Source organism: Athene noctua, chromosome 4, assembly GCF_965140245.1.
Source record: "Athene noctua chromosome 4, bAthNoc1.hap1.1, whole genome shotgun sequence".
In the NCBI taxonomy this organism is placed as follows: Eukaryota; Metazoa; Chordata; class Aves; order Strigiformes; family Strigidae; genus Athene; species Athene noctua.
This window is the reverse complement of record NC_134040.1, coordinates 57,961,392-57,983,796: the sequence shown is the minus strand read 5'-3', so window position 1 is coordinate 57,983,796 and position 22,405 is coordinate 57,961,392. Positions and strand designations below refer to the sequence as shown.

The window sequence follows — 22,405 nt, the reverse complement described above, 5'->3', positions numbered from 1 at the left end:
ACTTCTAAGTAATGTAGAATTAAATTGTTTGTGTGTAATAGTACTCTAAAAAACCTTACAAGGAAGTGGGCAGCATTAAGCACTTCATTCTACAGTACAGATGTGTGTCTGTGCTGTGGATTGTGCTGGTTCTCATCCGTTACTTATAATATAAAAATAAAATCCAACTCAGAGATACTTTGAGATACAAAAATACTTAAATATGATAAGCAAATTTTCATAAGATGTTCCTCCAATCTGTCACTAACGGTTTCTAAAATAAGAATCAAGTGCTGCAATGCTTAAAATATGCTGAAGCTTTTTCTAGTTTGCTGAAGTTTCCATGGATTTAATCACTTGATTAAGTCTTAATAACCTAGCAAGCAGCACATAAGAATTTCAAGTTACGTACATGTAACTTAAATACTGTAGGAAAAAGTTCTAGTTCTGAACTCCTCTTTTATTTCAGTAGATAATCTTTCCTAACAAAACACTTAGAATGCCTGAATGACGTTTTAAGATTAAATAATGATATTGTGCAGTCTCTAATTTCTAAGATACTGGTGTTGAAGATTCCTTCTCTCCTGGTGAAAATTCTTACTTAAAAACTCAGGAAGTTTTGACTTTTCAGTGAAAACATTTTAATTCCTAAGGAGTTAGAGTTTAGCCATTATTGTGAGAAGTTTGGTTTCTGTGACTGTTTGCTGTGGGCTAACCCAGGTAGGAGGAGAGGGTGAACCAGCTCTTGCTGGAAGTAGTTTGTGACTTTTTGAATTCAGATGATACTGGCTGCATGCTACAGGCAGTCTTAGCTGTACCATAGTGGAAAAAAGATGCTGTATTATACTATTATATTTAGTGTTCACTCTTTTTCACATGATTCTGTACTGGTTGTCCCAGTCCACCCCCTAGATGAGGAGTGAGTGTTTTTGTTCTCTGCTTACTGTATGGTTAGTTATAACTAGTTTTAGTTCTGGTAAATGGCAATGGAAAAAATGTCAATCCATTGTATACAGTGCCTAAGGTGTTTTTAAAGTCTCTATGCATGGGTTTCTTCTAGCAGGAATATTCTTTCAAGCTGTGCCTATATAATACTAACTTCAGCTCTTGTATTTATGCTCTGCATAATAAGGTCTTTAGGAGGTTAGCATTTGTGAAGTTGCAAAGTCTTGTTACAGAAGCATCTACTTTGTGCCAACTGAGATTAATTTTCACAAAATAACTTCAAAATATGTTTGAAGGTGACTTCTGCTTTTTTTAAAAATTAAAATTAAAAGTGATCAGAACTAGCCTGAACTAAAGGCATCTTGAGCAGTTGGGGACCCAGGCACCAGGCGCACTTGTGTGTGTCTCTGGCATATGCAATATTGGATGCAGTACGCAGAGGCTTCTCTGGGAAGACTAGTTTGTACTAGCATAGTAGGCTGTGAGCCATCTTTGCTTGTCCTGTTGAGCTCCTTTCAGTCTGAAGGCACAGTACCGAAGGTGGCAATAGCTAAAAAGTGTAGTGAAGATCACTTACAAACCAGAAAATAGTGAAAGGGGGCTGAAAAGGCTGTAAAGCCAGTCATCAGAGCTGTGTTCTAATTCAACGGAGTATATAATCTGGTGTTACTTCAAGCATGTGAGTTGCATTTAAAATGAGTGGGTCTGTTTCTTTTTATATTATCGTTGCTGTCATTTTTTTTAAAGATGGAGAGAATGCTGAGAATATTAAGAGGAAATTTATCTCCCTGCTTAATTTTACCTCTACCAGTGACGTGTTCATATATGAATCTTAAACAATATTGCTAAACTCCAACCCCTCTTCCATTTTGAGTAATTTGTTACAAGTGCTTTGTTACTTATGTAAAAAAGAGTCTTGCGTTGTAATTTTTTTTGTTTGTTGCCACTCAGAATGCTGCTTATGTTTTAGCCTAGCCTGCTTTGGGCTCCGGTCTTTATCTGCTTCTATTAACTGCCTTTCCTAGATGGCTCAATACAGAAGAGTAGGATTTACATTTGAGAAGGCTCCAAAATTAAATCCAAAAGGTGTTATATCAGACACATCTTTGCACAATTTGAGACTTGAAATTATTTTAAAGTACAAAACTTAACATCCTAGGGCATACTTATCTCAGGAATCAATTCTTGCTCTTTAAATGTTTGGTACATTCATTTTGTTTATTTTTCTGATTCAGGAGAACATGTGTGAGATGTGAAAAAGATAAGTTCTGGCAGTTGTGAGGTCAGGGTCACACCAAGGAACCTGAAAGTAAAAGAGGAAATAATGGTTTGATGGTTGCCCTTCTCGTGCTTTCCATGTGATTTAGAGGAGAACTCCGAAGACTTACGTAAAAACACTTTTAACTTCAACATGGTTTCATCCTCGTTGGCTGACAGCTTTTCTTGCATGATTTCTCCTAGGTTTAATCTGTAGCTCTGTACATTAATTGGAGATACAACCTGGGAAAACTAGGCAAGAATGGCTGTTGGCAGCCAAGGAACCCTAGATGGTAATATAGGAATGCTATAATGCTTGTATGATAAGGAGCTAATATAAGGCCTTTTTTTGTATCTTTAGGGTCCAGTTCTGCAAATGCTGTACAGCATAATGCTACAATAACAAATGATACGATGTAGAGACATTTTGTGCTGTAGTTTCTACTAATGTTTGCAAACTGGGCCTCATTTTTACATAAATTGTTCATAATTAGTAAGAGTTGCCTTTTATGTTGCAAAATGGTCAGGATTACACTTTCTAGCACATCAGCTGTTTTGGTTAAGTGGATGACAACTCAGTGTTGTGGTTTGGTGTATACCATGAGATACTAGAGTTGTGACTTGTAGGATGTTGCAATCAATGTTCACTGTGTAAAAAGCTATTGCACTAGCTGTTCTTTTTTAAAAAAAAAAAAAAAAGCAATAATGTGAGCATCTTGTAGCTTTTATCTCCAAAGGTGCTATCCATCATGATCACTTGCACTGTTCACCATGAATTTGGTAAAAACATTAAAGAAACTGTCCTATGTGGTTCACTCAGCACATACAAGTTGAACATTTTTATGGTTAGCCTGTGTAGTAAAAAATGCAGTACTTTGCTGGACTGCTTACATGACCACACACATCTTTAAAAATCAAAAGCCTATGTCCATTTATGGTGCTAATGATCTCTTAAAAATTATTAAGAGCTGATACTCTCTTACCCATGAGCATTTAGGAAATTTGTTGTGACACCTTTTCAATAAAGCAAGATTTCTCTACAATTTAAGCCTGTTCCCAATGCTTTTTATATAAATATGACCCTTTTCTATTTCTGTTTTATATAAAAACTGCAAAACATCACAGTATTTTTAACGCAGGAAAATGCTAGAAGTGTATATGGGTCTAGACTATGTGTCCAGGATTAAATTTTCATATAAGCTTGTGATAGCTGATGATCTGAAACTTGGTCTAAAAATGTAAGAATTGTATTCGGTAGGATTAAGGCATAGGCTATAATCGTTTAAAAAAAAAAAGTTCTGTCTTCGTCATCACTTTTGAAGCCTAGTGGAGAGAGAGGATGTGAAATGGACAAAACTGTATGAGGAGAACACCTGATTATGCAGTGTAGATCTATCTTTTGCTGAAACTTCTGAAAAACAAATGCTTGAAGGAACGTGACTATGTAACTGTATCTGCAGAACAGAAGTGAAACGACATAATTATCAAGGCAATTCATAGTAGGGCAGGATAAAACCACATGAAAACCTTAAACTAGGATTGTTTAGATTGTGGAACGGCAAAGTAATTTTCTAACTTGGTTTTTAAAGCTTCACAAGCAACCTCAAGATAAAAAACTAGCTTGTGCCTTCTGTTGCAGAAGATATCGTTGCTTTTTTTTCTCTTTGGTTATGCTTTTATGTTGCATATAATGAAGGACAGTGCACTTTCATATCTTTCCAAGAAGAATCTTTGAGCAGCACTATCTACACTTTCTCTCCATGGAGAATACAAAGTCTTTATTTGTTAAAGGTCCCTTACTTCTCAACCTGCAGTTGTAAACATTTTTGGAAATCCTACTATAGACAACTCTGAAATAAGTATGATGGTCTTAATTGATATGGACACGATAACATGCAGAGCAGATGCCAGATGCCACACTGGTGAGCGAGCAGGGTGCATGTGCAAGGGTACAGTCTGGAACATTGGCACACTTCACTGCTCTGAAGTAGTTGCACCCTGAGATTTTGGTCAATAAACCACTACTTCTCACATCCTGGAATAAGTTCTCTTGGAATCACTTGCACCTAGTACTTCAAGAAATAAAAAGGTTTTTCAAAGATTTTATGGAACTGCTGTGTCTGTGCAAAGAATAGTCCAGGTCTAGAATAACAATTTAAAGCAGCAAAAAAACCACCATCCAGGATAAAAGCAGGGCTGACTGTTTTTTTTTTTTTGTTGTTGGGTGAAGATGGATAGTCTAGTAACAACAGTCTGTATTGTGTCTTGCTACTTGTCTCAGTGCTTGCTTTAATGGTAGGACACTTGGAAGAGCCAAAGATAGAACAAAGTCATCTGTAACCGTTGTAAAGCCACCTTGAAATACAACTTTCCTATATTTTAATTACTAGATGCTTCAGGGAAAACAGGTTGGTTTTTATAATTTACCAAAAAAGTGCAATATGTACAGAAATGTTAACAGAGATAAATGGCTGCATGTTTAAATGCCCTGCAAAAACAAAACCTTTGTGAACATGTGTCACACTTGACTGGGAGTGGATTTTTATCATTAGCATCTGCTGTGAGTTACAGAAACATGTTTGTGAATGCACTAGTTTTAACTCAGAACTTCCAAATATTTTCAATATTCTTTTGACAAGGAGTGGGGTTTTTCTTGTGAATAAAGTGCCTGTGGAAATAAAAATCCAAAAGTTGCCTGCAAGCTTAAATAAAGCACATAAAAACACAGCCCATACTTGAAGAGGAGAACTCAACAACTGTATAACTGGTCAACAGTCATGTTGATAGGATTTAAAGGCTAAGATAAAGTTTGAGAAAGGAATATTATATTGCTTTTAAGAGTTTACTGTATTGATTACATTTACAGTGGTTTTGCTTTGGCCTTAACTCTGTAATGGTTATCTTTATAGGAAAAAACAGTTAACTTGAACTATTCTAATGTTCTTTAAAAATAATTTTAATGACAGTCTTCACTCTGAGGTTTTTTTTTGTTTGCTTGTTACATGGAGGGGTTTTTTACCTGTTAAAAGTAGTCACCAAATGTTTTAATTACTCAGTGTAGGGCAAAAGTTTGAGGAATGGACTTAAGTGCAGGATTAAATGGGGGTGGTTCTTACACTGATACTAGGACTGAAGAGGAATGACTTCCAAGGAAAGCATTATAGTGCTAAAACATGTGTAAGTAGTTCTTTGGGGTATGCAGAGTACTTGTATAAGTACTTGGTTATATTTTACTGTTAATTTTATGCTTTAAAAAGAGAGGCTATTTGACTTGAATTTTAATTGGAAAGGATGACTAATGTTGCAACAACTTCTGTTACTTTTAAGCAGAAACTTTAATGATACTTCAGAGCAAAGTTTACATTTGATCAGTAAATTCACTTAAAACTAGGATGGTAGCTTCATTTTTATAAAAACTAATGTGAAACTTAATCTTTGGGCAACCTAGAATTGTCCATGTGCCCTTGAAACCAGTCTTTTAACAGCATATAGAGGCAATGAGAGAGTTTCTTCATCTAGTGCTAGTTCTCAACTAGACTGGGAAGGAAGTGAGAGTAGATTAATCTTCTATAAAGAAAACAGACAAAAACAGTCATGTGTTTCAGCTGTGCTGAATAGCTTAGCTTCTTATTTTCAGACTGCAGAACTTAAACTTTTCTTCAGACTCAGATTTAAAATGTTTGATTCAGATAAATTTTCACCTGTTCCTGTATTTTTCTAACAGATGCATTTTATTGGTGTACATTGTAATTAACAACTGAATTTCTGCCAAGTATGGACAAAAAAGCTGCATTCTGTTCTGCCTGTTTAAATCTGTGATCTTAGTTTTTCTACTTTAATCCGTGGCTAGTAAAATATCCATTTACTGTTTATATTAGAGACATTGCATCCAGTTGCCTTAATTGCTTGGAGAAAACTGACCTTGATCATTTGAACTTCTAATGGTCTACTGACTCTATGTACTTCTAAAATTCCTGTAACTTCTGTATAATTGCAATAAAACCTTTTTAATATAGTCCAGCCACTATTTTAAGAGCCACTTGTCAGTATCTTTACTGAATGTTTCAACTATTAAAAAAAAAACCCCAAACAACCAAAAAAACCCAACACCCTTTTAAATGGGTAAGCACCATTTGTTCTCTGCATTTTTAGGTTTTTGGGGTCACTTTAAAGGTGGTGTACTTGTGTTTTACCTACAGTGCTTTTTTTTAGTGATGGAGTATCAAGAGTGCTTACTAAAATCACTGATGCTGCGGCTAAAGGTTTGGAAATCTGGCCGTAGCATTTCTAAACATCTAATTGTAGGGGTTAAATTTTAGGTTGTTGATTAGCTGGAGAGAGTGCGATAAGGTGTATTTCACAGGGAGGGGGGAGCTACCTTGAAAACCACTTGGGAGGTTGGGGGTTTTTTGGTGGATGGGTGTGGGGTTTTTTATGTATAAGGATAAGCACTAAACCCATCTTTCCTCTCAACTTTAGGTCCAGCTCTGTAGAGCGCCTCTATGCTGTTCTGCATTTGCCAAGCAGTTACTTAATGTAGAGCTGGGCCCTTGTTCCAGGTTAGCCTTTGGTTATGAAAATGGAAAATTTTGGTGTATTACCTAGAAGTAACAGCTTTTGTATTTGGGAAGGGGAAGAAGGATGATCATCTGTATTTCCTTTCCTTTTAAACCCCAATAAAAACAGATGAAGGGGCACTTGAAAGTAAATTTTAGGCCTTTTTTTCTACCAGCTGGATTTGCTAGCTTAATGAAATCTTTTACATGGGGACTAAGTCGAAGTGCAGAGTCAGCTTTTGGCATCAAAATCCAATACTTTTGCAGGTCCCCGTGTTTACCAAGCACCCCTCTCGCCCTTCTGCCCTTTCTGGCCGCCGTGCCCCCCCCACCCGCCGCACCTGCGCCCTACGCCGCCGCTCCGCGGGCGCTCGGGGGCCTGCGGGCCGCTCTTCCTCGCCGTTACCGCAAGTCGGCGCAGCCACAGCCCTCCTGACGGCCGCCGCTAACCGGAGCGGAGCCGGCCCCGGGGCGGGCCACTGCCCGCCCACCCCCGGCGGGGACGGGGTCAGGGCGCCGGCAGGCTTCGCCAGCAGGGCTGGCCTCGCCGCCGCCCGCCCCCGCCATCTTAAACCGCTACGCGGGGGGCGAGGCGGGGCGCGACGCCGCCTGAGGGGATGGCGGCGGGCACGGCCGCTTGGACCTGGCTGCTGCGGGCCCCCACCGCCACCGAGCTGCTGCTGGCGGCCCTGTGCTGGCTGGGCTGCTACTGGCTGCTGCGGCGGCCGCGGGCGCCGCCGGGGCTGCCGCCGGGCCCGGCGCCCTGGCCGCTGGTGGGCAACTTCGCCTTCGCCCTGCTGCCGCCGCCGCTGCTGAGGAGGTGGGCGGTGGAGGGGCGGAGCGGCGGCCGGGGCTCCCCCGCCTTCTCCCCCCACGTCTTCCTCACCGGCCTCACCAAGATGTACGGCAGCGTCTTCCGGCTCTTCGTGGGCAGCCGCCCCTTCATCGTCCTCAACACCTTCGGGGCGGTGCGGGAGGCGCTGGTGCAGAAGGCGGAGGCGTTCAGCGACCGGCCCTCCGTCCCCATCGTCCTCATGATCACCCGCAAGAAGGGTAAGCGCCCCCCGGCGGGGGGGGGGGGGAGCGGCCGGCGGCCCCGGCGGGTTCCGCTTGGCGGTCTGCTGCACTGCTGGGCGATGCTTAGGAAGAAGAGCAAAGCCGAGCTCTTCGGTTTCGTGGCTGCTGGGCCGAAATTTATAAATCCCTGTCGTGTGTGACAGACTGAAGCGTCTACTTGCTTTTCGCTCATCGCGTGTGTCCCTTGCCCTGCTGCTGACGGAAGACATAAGGAGAGAAACTGTCGGGACCTGTGGGAGGGCGTGCGGCATCCCCGGGAGCCCGGCCGCGCCGAGGTGTGCGCGGCGGACGGCGACCGGGACGCCTGAGCCCTTCACCGCTGTGTACCCCAGAGGGAGCGGCCTGAGTGCTGCGATTAAGGAACAGCTGGTCTGTCACGGAGGCGCTTTCCGATTTTAGCTGTATCAGGAGAAGAAATTTTGAATACTTGGGCAGCGGTGCGGAATTGCGCGCTCCGCCCGTTCTTCCGATGGCCAAGAGCGGGGTTCTGCGGCGCCCCGTCGCCGCGCTGCCTGCTGTTGTTGGGGTGCTGCTGGCGAGCTGCTGTTGCTGGGGTGTTTGCAGGTGTGGTATTCTGTTTGTCAGAACTTTATGAGCGTATTTCGATTTTTGAATGGGTCAAAGGAGAGTCTACTAGCTTTGACAAAAAAAGCTTATGGGGAAGTTTAAACACATGATGGCAATATCACAGAATTTCTTCATGTTGCATCTTAAGGTCCATTATCGATCTCAGTATTTGTGGAAAACTGCATTTCCTTTTTCAGTTTAGGAGGGGAAGCCAAGGAGGCTTGCTAATGTGCTAACTGTATTGTGAAACTTGGTTTTCTCTTTTTTTTTTTTTTTTTTTTTTTCCGGCGCTAAGGAAATCTATTAGTTAAGTGCCTGAAGCTTTTTATCTTCAGTTTTTTACTGCACTAGAATTACTTCTGTAAAGATAAGAGGAACGTGAGGAACCTAGACCGTGTTTATTGAAAAGCAATCGGGTACCATTGCTATAATTAGTTTAAAAGATTTAAAAAATATAATTATATCGGTTTAACGACACTGGTTTAATGATATCGGACTGAGACAAAGCTTACTGGCATATAGTTATAGTGCATGAATATTTTTAGGTACAGTGCATTTAGCAAGGACTGGGGGAGGAAAGGGGAAGAGCAGTTAGACATTAGATCAGTTTTAGCATGCAGTAAAACAGCATGTTGAGGCTCCTGGTGGATTTCTTTTTTCCTGAATGCTGTTAATTCTGTATGTTTCTTTTTTCTGTGTTTTGGTTTGTTTGGGGTTTTTTTTATTTTATTATGGAGACACAAGAGTAGCCAGGGCAGTTAGCAGCTTCCATGTGTGGATGCTCCAGGGGAGTTGAAAGTGTGAGGAGCCGGTTGTCCGGAGGGTGCTGCAGCCAAGTGCAGGGACCATGCCTGCCTGCGTTGAGCTGCGCTGTGGCAGGGACATTATGTTGCTTTACATTTAATTTTATCTGTAAGGTTGCCATAGCTGCATTCAGGCACGATGCCTGTTATGTGAGGGTTGCCCAGTTGCCCACAAAACGTACCGAGCTGTTATGTATCGCTTACGTTAGCTGGCGCAACAAGTTGAATTGCTGCATATGTGAGAGTATTGTAGAGTGAATCGTAGGGGTAGTATATATAAAATATACAAAGGGAAAAGTCTGTGAACATGGGCAGTGTGGGCCTGCCTGGCCCGCGTGCAAGGTGGTTCTCCAAAAGCCACTGGAAGTCAGAGCCACTCTCAGCAGACTGGCGTAGCTTTAGTGGTGGCATGTACAAGATGACCGAGTCTCTGCAACGCTGCATCTGTGCTACAGGGAAGACACTTGCTGCAGAACTGCTGGGTAAGAGGTGAGCTATGCATGTTTTCCAAAAGCTTTGTGTTGTCTTTTATGTTGTACCTATATCATAAAAAAAAAAAAAAAAAAAAAAAAAAAAAAGCTCTAACTTGAGTTTTCGCATATTGTCCGTAAGAGCGCTATGCTAACAAGCGTTTCTTTTTGTGTGGTTGATGGAGGAGGTGGATGGATTACAACACTCAAACTGGAAGCCTCTTAAATTTGGGCTGGGAGCCCCCGGTGCTTTGTTTCAGGAGTTCGTGGGTAAGACTGCTGTAAATCAGGGCAGCGCCAGTTGTGTTTGTATGCACCAGGAAAGGAAATGATAGAAGCAGGATGGCTGAACTTGAGATCTACTGCTCACGACTTAGGTACTACAATGCTGGCACACTTTGAGTCAGTAACATCCATTTCGGATTCCTACATCTTCATTCTGTAAAGAAACTACCTTGTTGTGTAAACTTATGTGGCTATTTTCTTTTAAGCTACATTTTCTGTTGTAGTTTTGTTTTACCCTGAGATGATCTGCTGGGTGTGTTATGGAAGAAAGAAGGGCTTATCTCAGATGTGTGTGTGACTGTTGTGTAAGATGCAAATAAAATACGGTGCCCAGGGGAGAGCAAATAGAAGTATCAGAGATTGCAAATACTGCATTTCAACAACTGAATAGCAAAAGGAGGCCTTCTTGTCTGGATGGGAACAGCAGTGACAACTTGAGGGAGAAGGTAGAGGTCAGTTCTTGATTGAAGGCTTCTGCATATATGTAACTATGTGTAATTAGTATTCTGCATATATGTTATTCTAGGTTCTTGTTACTTCAGAATTTATTACTGTGTTTTCTTCTGGATTTTTTGTTTTGTTGTGGGTTTTTTATTGTTTTGTTTGTTGTTGTGTGGGTTTGTTGTTTTTCGGTTTGTTTTTTTTTTTTACAATACAGTTGTCTGTGTTGAGTACATTGACTTTCAGGTCATGCAGAGATTTTCTTTGAGTGAAATAGTGAAATACTATTCCATTATTATTGCCTGGCAGTGATCCAGCTGGCAGTCTTCTTTCTTCTCTTATCTGTTATTCTGACTTTATGCTCTTCTTTCTCCTTAATCTGTCTCCTATGTTATTCTTTCCCAATTTGCAAATCAATTGTTAGTATTCTGCAGTAGTTTGGGGTTTGGGGACTTCAGAAGACATCATGCTGTGCAGGCCCTGCCATGTGCACGACTGCTGGAGAGACTGTGAGTGCGGGGAAGGTTTGTTGGTGGTGTTAGCCTTCCTGTGTGGCTAGGAGTGTCTCCTTTACATTCAAGACAACAGGTCTGTTCTCTTTTATGAAGGTATTTGGATCCTAAAAGTAGTTTTCCTAATGACAGGAAGGGGAAGAGATTGTGGATGTATAGTCTATTTTGGAGATACTTGTTGTGGGATAGAAACAGTGATAATATTGTTTTGTTCCAAGAAATCCACATTTCTTCTCCACCCCAGCCACAAACCCTGAAAACCCAAGTTGGTTCTTGGCCAAATTCAGCCCCAAATAAGCCTGTTTTTTCACCTACCCTACGTGGACACTAGTGCTACTAGGAAACATTATTCGCGAAAGGGAATCTGAAAAGTTCTTGATTCTCTTTTCAAAATTCCAGAGAGTAGACATTTGAATATATTCTCTAAAGATTGTCTTCATGCAGAGAAGATGAAGTTCATCTGATTCTCAGTTTATTTTGTTTAGGGCTTTGAAACTAGGTCACGTGTTTGTATTCTTCAGTCTGTTGTTACCGCTATGAGTAGATAAAATAATCAGAAAATCTGGCTAGAAAGATTACCAGCTTTGTTACACTGAACTGTTTATACCTTTGGGATTGCAGACCCTTTGAGTAGTTATCTCATTTACACATCTACAGATTTCTGCTTGTAGCTATAGATTTCTTATTTGTTTATTCTCCTTTTTGCATTAGGGGCTATGAACATTAGTTGTAATAGAAGTGTAGGTAATGTTAAGTACTGAGACAGGGTGTGTCTTTCTATTGCTAATTTCTTATGGCCATGTCTCTTTCTTTTAAATTTAACATGAAGATTTGCAGTTGATAGAAGTGATGTTGCTTTTATAAAGTAACTTTTTATTTCCAGAAAAAAAACCAGATGTGGTATCATTTTACTAGAAGAACAAAACCAGAACTAGACTGGGTTTTGAATGACTAAACTTTCTTGGGTTAACCATGGAGTGTATTAGAAATAGCCAGTTGTATATTTTGTTAAACTGAGGTATCCTTGGTGTGGGTTGTTAATTCAACAAAAGAGATGTTTAAGTGAGCAATATTTATACTTGAAGCTCAGGGATTTAATTTAAATGGTGTTTCACAATGACATAATCATGCAGAATACTTGCCTAGAGGCATCAAAACTGTTGAGATGCAAATCAAGTAGGTTTTTGCCAAGCGGCTCTGAACCCATCTTCACCTTCCCAGTTTGTTTGCAGCTTGTGTATCCTGTATTTTGATTATAAGTTAAAGAAAAACCCTGCTTGTAGTAGAAATATCTACACATGCAAACAGTATTGCCAAATTTGTATAAAGTGAAGGGGAAAAGAAATGCAAACTGGTTTATTTTTAATACCTTCTGCCTTGCTGAAGGAATTAACATCTCACGACATTAATAAGAAAAGGATATAGCTGGCATATGTCCCAGAATAACAGTTCTTACAAAATTGTTATTATTTGTAATAAAGCATCTATGGCACCTTTTCTCCATCTATGAGTGTCTTGCAAAGACTAATGAAACTATTGATGTAAGAATTATATTCATTTCACTGATCAGGAAAAGGAGGGATGGAATTTCTGAAAGCTATTAAAGAACCTCGTGTTCTTCATTTAGCTCCTAGCCCAGTGCTTGGGACAGATTTGCCATGTATCATTTCCCTCTGTTCTGGCTCTTGGGTTGCAGGCCTAACTGTTTTCTTCTTGAAAATAGAGAATTTTGGTTTCACTCTCCCTTTCTCTTCCAGGTGTTATTTTTGCACCTTACGGCCCTGTCTGGAAGCAACAGAGGAAATTCTCTCTCTCAACACTGCGTCATTTTGGAGTGGGAAGACACAGCTTGGAGCCTAAAATCATTGAGGAGCTGAAGTTTATAAAGGAGGAAATGCTGAAGCATGGAAAGGATTCATTTAATCCCTTTCCGATCATTCGCAACGCTGTGTCCAATGTTATCTGTTCCATGGCCTTTGGCAGGCGTTTTAACTACGAAGATGTTGAGTTCAAGACGATGCTGAAGAACATGGCGCGTGCACTAGAGCTAAGTGTGAACAGCTATATGATCCTGGTCAATATCTGCCCTTGGCTGTATTACCTTCCCTTTGGGCCTTTCTGGGAACTTAGGAAAACAGAATTAGATATTACTGCTTTTCTAAAAAAAATAATTGCACAGCACAGGGATACATTGGATGCAGCAAATCCCAGGGACTTCATTGATATGTATTTCATCCATGCAGAAGAAGAAAAGGACAACAAGGAGAGCAGTTTTAATGAAGACTACTTATTTTTTATCATTGGTGACCTCTTCATCGCAGGCACAGACACTACTTCCAACACATTACTTTGGTGCCTGCTCTACATGTCTCTCTACCCAGAAGTACAAGGTAAGACTGGTAAGACTATTTTTATTCTAGGAGTTTTATTCCAGACTGTAAAGCTCTAGATGGGTGTTCAGAAACAGAAACAAACAGCAACAGTAGAGAAGTCATTTGGAGTGCAAATATTACATGTGTATGTGTAATGATATGTAATCAGACATCTTCTGTCCTGCTCTGATCTGATGATCTCTAGGTTAGTGTGTATATTAACTATCAAAATGGCCCTTTAGTCTGTGCATTTCTTCTGCTTTGGAATGCCTTAATCTTTCTCAAGCAATTCCAGGAAACCTTAGCATGTTTCAAAAGCTTTGGCAGTTGCGGCATTCCAGACCTATAGTTGCGATTTAAGATACGTGAGATACATAATGGTAAGGTCTGCTTTTATGCCTTCCAGAGTAAGGAGGTTCTTGAGCCTAGCAGCAAGAGTCTGGGGAAGTGAAACATTACCCACTGTAGAGGAGGATCAAGTTAGAGCCAGTTTAAGCAAATGGGACTTACCTAAGCGGGTCAATGTCATTGCAAGGCCTCTCCCCATCAGTCTTGAATGGTCATGGCAGTTGGGAGGGCTGCTGATGAAAAAGACATGTGGAGCACATGGCCCCAAAGGAGAGGCAGAAGGAACTGGGCATGCTCGGTGTTAGGGAAAGATGGCTGAGGGGAGACCTTATGCTGTCTACAACTACTGATCAGAAGACACTAAGAAAATGGAGGCATCTGCTGCCTCTCTTCCCTCCTCTGCACACTTTCACTCTGAGGTGTACAGAGGAGGGAAGAGAGGCAGCAGGGACAGTCTATAACAAGAAAATTCTGATCAGGTACTAGGAAAAACAGTTGCCCCATTGAAGATAACAAGGAGTGAAACAGATTGCCCCGAGTCTTAACAAAATCTCCAACTTTAGAAGTATTCAAAACTCAGTGGTTTATGCCCCTGAGCGGTCTGATTTCCTTTCAGAGTTAGATCTAACTTGGAAGATGATTTTGCTTTGCGTGAGGGTTTAGATCAGATGACCTCCAGCACTTCCTCGCAACCCACATTATTTAATGGTGCTATGATCTGGTTACTGTTTGTGACAAGAGTTCCAGAAAATGACTTGTAGATTTTTGTAGATATAAAAACCCCCAGTGGTGTTGGAGAAGTTACAGTATTAAAATAGTACTTGCTAAAGTTGTATTTCAGGACTACTTAGGATAAATTTCCATCACCAAAGATTTAAAATTTAATTTTGGTTAAATATTTTTCTACACTGAGTCTTTACAGTACATGTGGTTGCAAAGCCAGTGTTTTCTTTAGTAGTATTTAGCAAACTTAGATAGTTGAATTTAAGAAAAATAAAGCAATTGATTTATTATTATTTAGCTTCTCCTAAAGTCCTACATAGTAACTGATTTCCACTAAAAACATTGTTTAGTATCTGCGGACTGGAAATCTTGGCAGGATGGACAGATTCTACTTAGTTAATGCCACCTCAATTTATAGTAGCGAAACATTTCCCCAAGAGACCACTGCTTTGCTCACGCTTCTTGCCAACCTGGAGTGAAGAAGGGTAAACCTCAAGTTATCTAAGAACAATATAAACCTGGAATACTTTTATCAAGCATTTGAGATGTTGAGTTTTTCATGTGCTGCAGCTGCTTTGGAAATAAGCAAATAGATACTTGTTTACAGCACCTATCTGTCTGAAATAATCTCTTCAAATAGGTCAGGATCATAGTTCATTGTACAAAGTCAACCAAATTGTTGATCAAGGATTGCAAAAGAGGGCATCAGTTCAGTGTATGGGAGAGGGAGTCTGCCAGGGACAAATGTAAAATAAAATTTCATTGCATAGGCTTATTCTTCTATTTTTAATGGTTGTCTGTTATCACTGCTTGACTTGATATGCAATTACATGAATTAGATATGTTCTAAATTACACAAATGAGATCTAGAAAAGTTTTGAGTTTGTCTTTTTTTCAACCTCTTTTCCTACTGCCTGGTACTGCACATGCATGTGCTAGTCAGTTTTCTCTCTTTTGCTGATCTCTAGCAGTTCTATTGCCTCTCTCTGATTTCCCCTTTCCTTGTGCTGTGGCTGTCATTAAACAGTATACATAAGCTCAGTAGTCTGGGGTGTTTCACTTAGCTATGTATTGTGATTCTCTTCTAGTATCCCATTCTTTATGCATCCTGATTGCCTGGGGGTCATGTATGGGGCTTTTTCTTTTTTCCTGGTAATATGTTTCTCTTACTCCCTAAACAAAATACCTGAATTGTGTATTGCAAAACTTTTAGCAGTAGCAAATGTTGCAGACATGGAAGGGCAAATGAAGGCCTATGGGGAAAGAATCAGAAAGAATGTATTTGTCTGTGGTGGCCAGTTTTGCTTTTGACATGTTAAAAGAGAGGGGTGAGTGTGCACATATGTGTGTGCAGGCATATAGGAAGGCAGTGGGGAGTATTTGGTTTGGTCTGTTCCCTGATTTTGGTTTTGGTCCTTGACTTCTGAAGATCTGTGAGATTTTTAAACATATGAAATGTAGTGTAGCAGTTCACATAGCATGCTGTGAGTGGAGAACTACTGTAGTCTGCATTTTGCACTTGGTCATGTGAGCAGCAGTTTGCTTTCTGTAGAGTTCCATATATCTTTAAAAACTCTGGAGAAATGTTCAGGGCAAAATGCTGGTGTGATATTCGGCATGAGACAGTCTCCTTTATTTATTTAATATTGAAAACTTTAAATTACTGTGGAGGTGCATACCTGAATACAGCACTATAATGTGTCATTAAAAAAAGTAGCAAAACCCCACAAAGCAAGTACTCGAGAGCCATACCATTAACAAATCTCTTGCTGTCGAGGGATTTTTTTACTCTGTATTCCTCACATGAGAATTTAGTTTCCCAGCAAACCCAGTAGGTGGCAGCAACTGTTCGTTGAACACAGTTCGTACAGTCTGAATGCTTCTCTGAAAACAGTAATTTCGTTCTGTTGAGCTTTATTTAATCTTGAATCAGTGCTAAGGAGGGAAAAGAGCAAAAACTCCATCAGCAACTTGGATTCTGAATATTGGAAAAAGCAAGCAGGACAACCACAAAATATTTGGGATCTCGGGTAAAAAAAATGAAAACAGACTTGATTGAAGGTCAATTTTGAGGTCTCCTCTTTCAAGATTGTCTTTTGCTGTGTAGCCAGGTTCCAGCCAGGTACCTGGAAGAAAAGGCACATCATCCTGTACAAGGGTAAAGCAAATCTTGCATCTTTGAAACTTCTATGAAGAGAATTACTTGTTGTTGAGCCTTTAGTGAGATGAAAGGGGCAAACAAATATTTTGACACTTCGCATTGCTCATTCGGGAGAGGGGAGATAAGCTCATTAACACCTCGTTTGCCTTTGTAGAAGGGCTGTGTGGGGGAAGGAGCATCTGCTGCTGCCTTTTGGGGGAATTAGAAAATGGCTGAGTTTAGGTTCTGTGAGTAGAAAGTAGGAAACAGGAAAAACGAGTTGAATGGCTTCAACACTTGGAGCAACAGCACCAGAATTCCTGCTCCACAATGGAGTATCTAAAGCAGCTGCATGAAAAGCTTTCCCATCTCTTCACCACCTTTCCCAGTTCTGAGAACTGGATCTCCCCAGGGACAGAGGCCAGCTCAAGGATGCACTGCATGCAGTCTCTTTTTGTTCATTTTTGTAAGGCAGGCCAAAAGCTTGATGTTTTCACCAAACTGCTGTATCATTAAACTCTTAAGGATTATGAATACATTTGGAAGTGGAACAGAACTTTGCATGTACTTTTCCAATACAGAAGTACTAGCAGTGTCTGTCATCTCAGTAGCTTTACCCTTGACAGTTGTCAAGATTGCACTTCGTTGTTTTGTTCTTAACTGAGTCCATTCTTAAGGTTTATGTTGGCATAGTTACTTCAGCTAGGGATCATACGGCTTGTAGCTTTTGACAAATCTATGTAAACAATGAAGCATAGGCAAATGAAATTGAGATGATGTCTTCTCACAATGTGCATGGTTTTTTTATTCTTTTTCTCACTCCCTTTGAATAGAGAAGGTTCATGCAGAAATTGAAGCAGTTCTAGGACGTGACAAGGTTCCCTCTCTTACCCACAAGGCTCAGATGCCCTTCACAGAGGCAACCATTATGGAAGTGCAGAGGATGACTGCAGTTGTTCCACTTTCTATTCCTCGAATGGCCTCAGAAACTGCTGGTAAGCATTTGTAGAGACTTGTTAATACAGCGATTCTTTTGTGGATGAGGATCTGGTGCAACATCTAGTGATAATTTATAAAGACCTCGTTTATGTATTAGACATGTAACCCAAGTATGTAAAATGCCATTTATAGAGAGAGTAGGTGGCTTTGAGATACTCCTCTACTTAAGCAGCATGTCTGACCCAACATCCAGAAGTTTCCTAATTTAGAGCAATTTCTTTTCTGGGGGTCAGCTTGTGTTGGCTGATGTGCTTAGTGGTGGTTGGCAGCTGGGACTCCACCTTTGTACCTGAAACAGCAGAGTTGGTTTTGGCCATCTGACACACAAGTCTGGAAACATCAATTCAGAGCAGCTGTTTTTTTAAAGCTTAGAAGGCTTATGCCATTGAGCTCTGCTTCTACAAAAAAAACCCAATAATAAATATCCTTTTCCAAGTAATTTTGTTGGACTATATTTTTTTGTAAACATAGCTGAACACTGGCTAAAGTGAGTGGGAGGTAGCAATACTTGGCTTTCAAACTCAGTACTGAATTGATCTGCTTTTTTAAGTGATTTGGCTCTCAGGACAGTGAGGTGCAGCAAGCTGAAATGAGACTAGTCACTTCAAAACTATTTTTTGATAAAGCATTCAAAATCCATACCTTTTCCTTGCCTCCACTTTCACTGTGATGGGGCTCTGTGACAGCACAGAAACAGGAGGAAAGTGAGTCACAGGACTTCCATGCAGCAGAGTGCATTTCTAACGATTGTTGCTGCCTTCTCCCTGCAGGGAGCTGTTGGGGCAACCTGATGTCTTTCCAGCTGCTCTGGCCTGCGTCATTCTGACCCAGACAGGCTAGCAGAGATCACCTTTGCCTTAAGCTCCTGCTATGTTTGCAGCCCGCAGCTAGGGATCCATATAATTTCTGTGACATCTTCTAGTCATCTTTTTAATAAGCCTCCCATGTTTACTTCTAGCAGCTTGTCAGATCTTCTGTCTCTGTGCTTTTGTTTAAAGTGCTGCAGGGATATACTATTCCTAAAGGCAGTGTGATCGTGCCCAACTTGTGGTCAGTACACAGAGATCCTAACATCTGGGAGAAACCAGATGAATTTCAACCATCAAGATTTCTGGATGAAAATGGCCAGCTAATTAAGAAAGAGGCATTCATTCCTTTTGGAATGGGTAAGATATCCACATGCAGTCAGTAGCTGGTTGGGGGGTGTAGTAGTGTTTCAAGTGTAGGGTCTTGGAGGCCTGAGATGTGAAAGTTGGGCATAGGACCAACTCCAGAACTTGTTTTATTATTACAGTTGGTGGCTTGCAAAATGGGTTGGGTTCCTAAAAGCTCCGGTTACCTGACAGAAATGAGAAATGAATTGTTCTTTTATAATACATTTGCTATGGATGTAAATGCTGTTAATATGAAGCTGAGCGAGGCTTAGACTCCAATGCGGGAGACCAAAGCTTCAGAATTCATCACTTAATAGTAACTTGAGTCTTTCTGTGTTGGGGCTATGCTGGCATAGGAATTGCATGTGTTAATAAAGGGATCAACAGTATAAAAACAGTAATATGTCTCTTCTAACTGTTCTTTAGGTAAACGTGTGTGCATGGGAGAGCAGTTGGCAAAAATGGAGCTGTTCTTAATTTTTGCAAGTCTAATGCAAAGTTTTACTTTTTTGTATCCTGAAAATGCTGCAAAACCATCTATGGAGGGAAGGTTTGGTCTAACTTTAGCTCCATGTCCATTCAATATAATAGCTTTGAAGAAATGATATGACATAAAAAAAAAAATTAAACGAAGAAATACTGCACTTTAAAAATCCAGCTTTATTTTATTTCCAGCTTGTTTTGTTACTTTGTTTCCAGAAGAACACCAACTGCATAGGCTTTCATAATCAGTGGGAATGATCCATTTACACTTCTGGAAAGAGAAGATTTTTCTTGTCAGCTGTTGCATTCCACAAATGAACTGACAGCATAGTCTGCAATTTGGTATTAAAACTTGCTGGATTTAACCCCTCTATCTATAAGCTATTACTGTCAGTTTGTCAAATATTAATTATGGGAGAATGGTCCAAAACATCTGTTAATGCTTTAGCAAATAGTAATTGTTATTTTGGTAAAAGCACTATGTAAACATTTAATTTACCAAATGAGTGAAGGACATAATCTAATACCAAAAAGATTAATAAATGAGAGGGCATTAGCATCTTCTGTGTAAAGAAACATTAGAACTGAGCTTAAATAATGACAAATACTTTGGAAATGACTAAATGACACTTCTTTTTACCTTGGAGGATTCTTTCTTGCAAGTAACTCATAGGTGTAGATTGGACTGAATCAGTCTGGATCCAAATATTCTTGACTATCAGGGCTCACTATAAACAAGCAGGTACCATCTCTGAAAGCTCAGGCGTGGAGGCCAAATAAATCCTTGAATATATCATTTCTTAACATGAAGGGGGTGTGCAGCATCTGGATGCAGATGTTTTATCTCAGAATATAAATGAGAGCAGACTTCTCTAACAAGAAACAGCAGTCTGTATTCTCTGGTGCCAAGCAGATATTCAGGACATCTGTGCTGCCACTTTGAATTTGCTGTTTCCCTCATGTCAGCAGTGGCTGCGGTCTAGACAAGACCAACAGGCTGCTCATGGGGAAAACTCTACGTGCATAATCCTAAACTGGGGCTTGCACTCAGGTTTTTTGGTTACAGACTGTGTGGACAGTACTGCCACAACCTGTTTGGCTTTGGGGACTGGGGTCTTACTTCAAATACGGCATCCATCAGGCACTACAGATGTAGGTCTTACACATTTAGGCACAGAACATGAAGAATCTGACAAACTTGAGGTTTGAGTATGAAGGCTTTCTCTTTGTTATTTTCTGTATAGAGTAAAAAGATCTGTAGTTCGTACAATATTAGTGTATCAGTACCATGCTCTTTTCACATGCAAAATTTTAGTGCTGTTTACCGCTATCAAAGCAATTGCCAAGGAAAAACCTATTGTTGGGTATTTCCGAAGGGGGCACTGAATCTTACCTTATATTTGAAAGATCTCTCAAACATTGAAAGCGATCTTCTGGGGGATGTGTAACAATTAACCTTTAAATAATTGTTCTTAATAATCCTTAAATATTTTTACACATCTTTTGATTTAGCGAAATTTTGTATCACAAGAAATAAGCACATATGTACTGTTTTAAGGAAATATTTTATTTTCCCCTCATTGGAGATCTAGAGAATACTAGCAGTCCTCCTAATGTCAAGTTTACAAGACTGGAACATGAAATTGACTTTTAAGTGGAGTTTGGTATTCCATAGCAGAAACTAAACCTAAATTATTGAAGAAAAGTCAACTTTTCAGCTTTAAATTAACCTCTGTTTTTGTCACTTATTAACTTGAAGTTTTAAAAGCGAGGCGCTACCTAGCAAAAAATATAAGATAGTTATTTTGGATTTAAATTAAGGTTTTCTGTAACTTGTTTTGAATAAGAGTGCCTTAATTTCTGCATGATGTATTTGGTTGGTCAGGTACCCCACTGTGTGAGAACTTCCAGTTCTTAATTGGGCTAACTTTTGACATTATAAGTTATAGCCCATGTTTGTGTTAAATTTTTTCTTGTATAAAATTTTTGAAAACCCCAGAGCACAATAAAAAGTTGAGTTTGGTACCAATGCTAGTAAACTTACACTAAAAGCTGATGGTGTTTGAGTAATAAGCACTTCTTTCTTTAACTTTGTATGTTCTAATGAATAGATAAATTCTGTACAGTTGGGATTTTTGTCTGGAAATCCTTAAAATGGTATGTGCTTAATTGTGAAGCTAAAATTAAGTGCTGATAATATTTATCTTTATGTTGAAATGCCTTTTTAAGCAACATGATGATGTTGTGCACAACTGATCACTTTTAATACCTGTCCTTTTAATCAATGAGGACACATTTGAAAAGCGCTTTAGTATTATTTTTTTAGAGACTCCAAAGAAGACACAATTTGCATAATCCCCTAGTATGTGGAATTGTACATCTTTGTGTTTGTTCTGCCTGCTTGGTCTAGTTTAAAATGTCACCTTTGAAAACTATCCTTCAACATTATCCTTCTACAAACAGTACTTTGAGAATGTGGTTTTTGGTGATACCTATAATCAAATGCTCCATAGTGTGACAAACTAAAAATACTGATGCGAAGGTGCAACCATGTCAACATCTGTGCAAGATGCTGTTGGAAATTATAATATAGACCTAGCTTTCATGCCTTCGAGATGCGCTGAAATTTTCACAGAATGCCATGAAAGTAGCTAAACTATAGCATAAAAGTAATAAAATATTTGTAGCTTTAAAAGTGTGGTGCCATCTTGGTAAACTGTAAGTACAGTGGTAGCAGATTGGGTTTGTTTTTGTAAATGTATCCTTCTCCTCCCTTTTTTTTAGCAGAGGAAGCATCTCAAATGCCTTACTGAAAAATGTGTGTTTATACAAGTGGATGGCTATATCTGAATGCTGAAAATGTCTTTATTTCTAAAAAGGACTTCAGACTTTGCTTCAGTGTAATCCTATTTTTAATAAAGTAGTTCCCAAGTAAGTGTTTGACAGCTTTACTAGTCATTTTTATGAGTTCCACTCGTTGACTAAGCTTGTGGTGTTTGGTGTTTTACATCTTACAAAGAAAGCTTTTGAGTGAGATGTTACAAAATGTTTTGGAGGAGGAGTGAAGGAGGTGGGGGAGTAAAGTGAAATGGGGAAAATACAGTGCCAGGCATGTTATAAGCAAATGATAAGAGTATATTCATTCTCTCCATGCAGTTTTAAAAACAGTTTTCTCAGAATAAGAGGAGGAGAGACAAGAGTGAGGATGAGGAAGGTAAAAAGGGTGAATGACTTACCACCAGGAGACACACAGTCTGAGTAGTGGGGTGGGAAAGAAAACCACGGGCAGAGTCA

The 22,405-nt window shown here is 39.9% G+C and overlaps 1 protein-coding gene across 1 annotated transcript; it reads left to right on the top strand.

The window, feature by feature from the left end:
- Positions 1 to 7,216: 7,216 nt before the first annotated feature.
- Positions 7,217 to 22,079, top strand: CYP2U1 (cytochrome P450 family 2 subfamily U member 1). Its single transcript, XM_074905473.1, has 5 exons — positions 7,217 to 7,790; positions 12,650 to 13,282; positions 17,309 to 17,470; positions 18,473 to 18,640; positions 19,055 to 22,079. The coding sequence occupies exons 1-5, from the start codon at positions 7,355 to 7,357 to the stop codon at positions 19,231 to 19,233; spliced, it is 1,578 nt and encodes a 525-aa protein (XP_074761574.1). The 5' UTR covers positions 7,217 to 7,354; the 3' UTR covers positions 19,234 to 22,079.
- Positions 22,080 to 22,405: the final 326 nt, after the last annotated feature.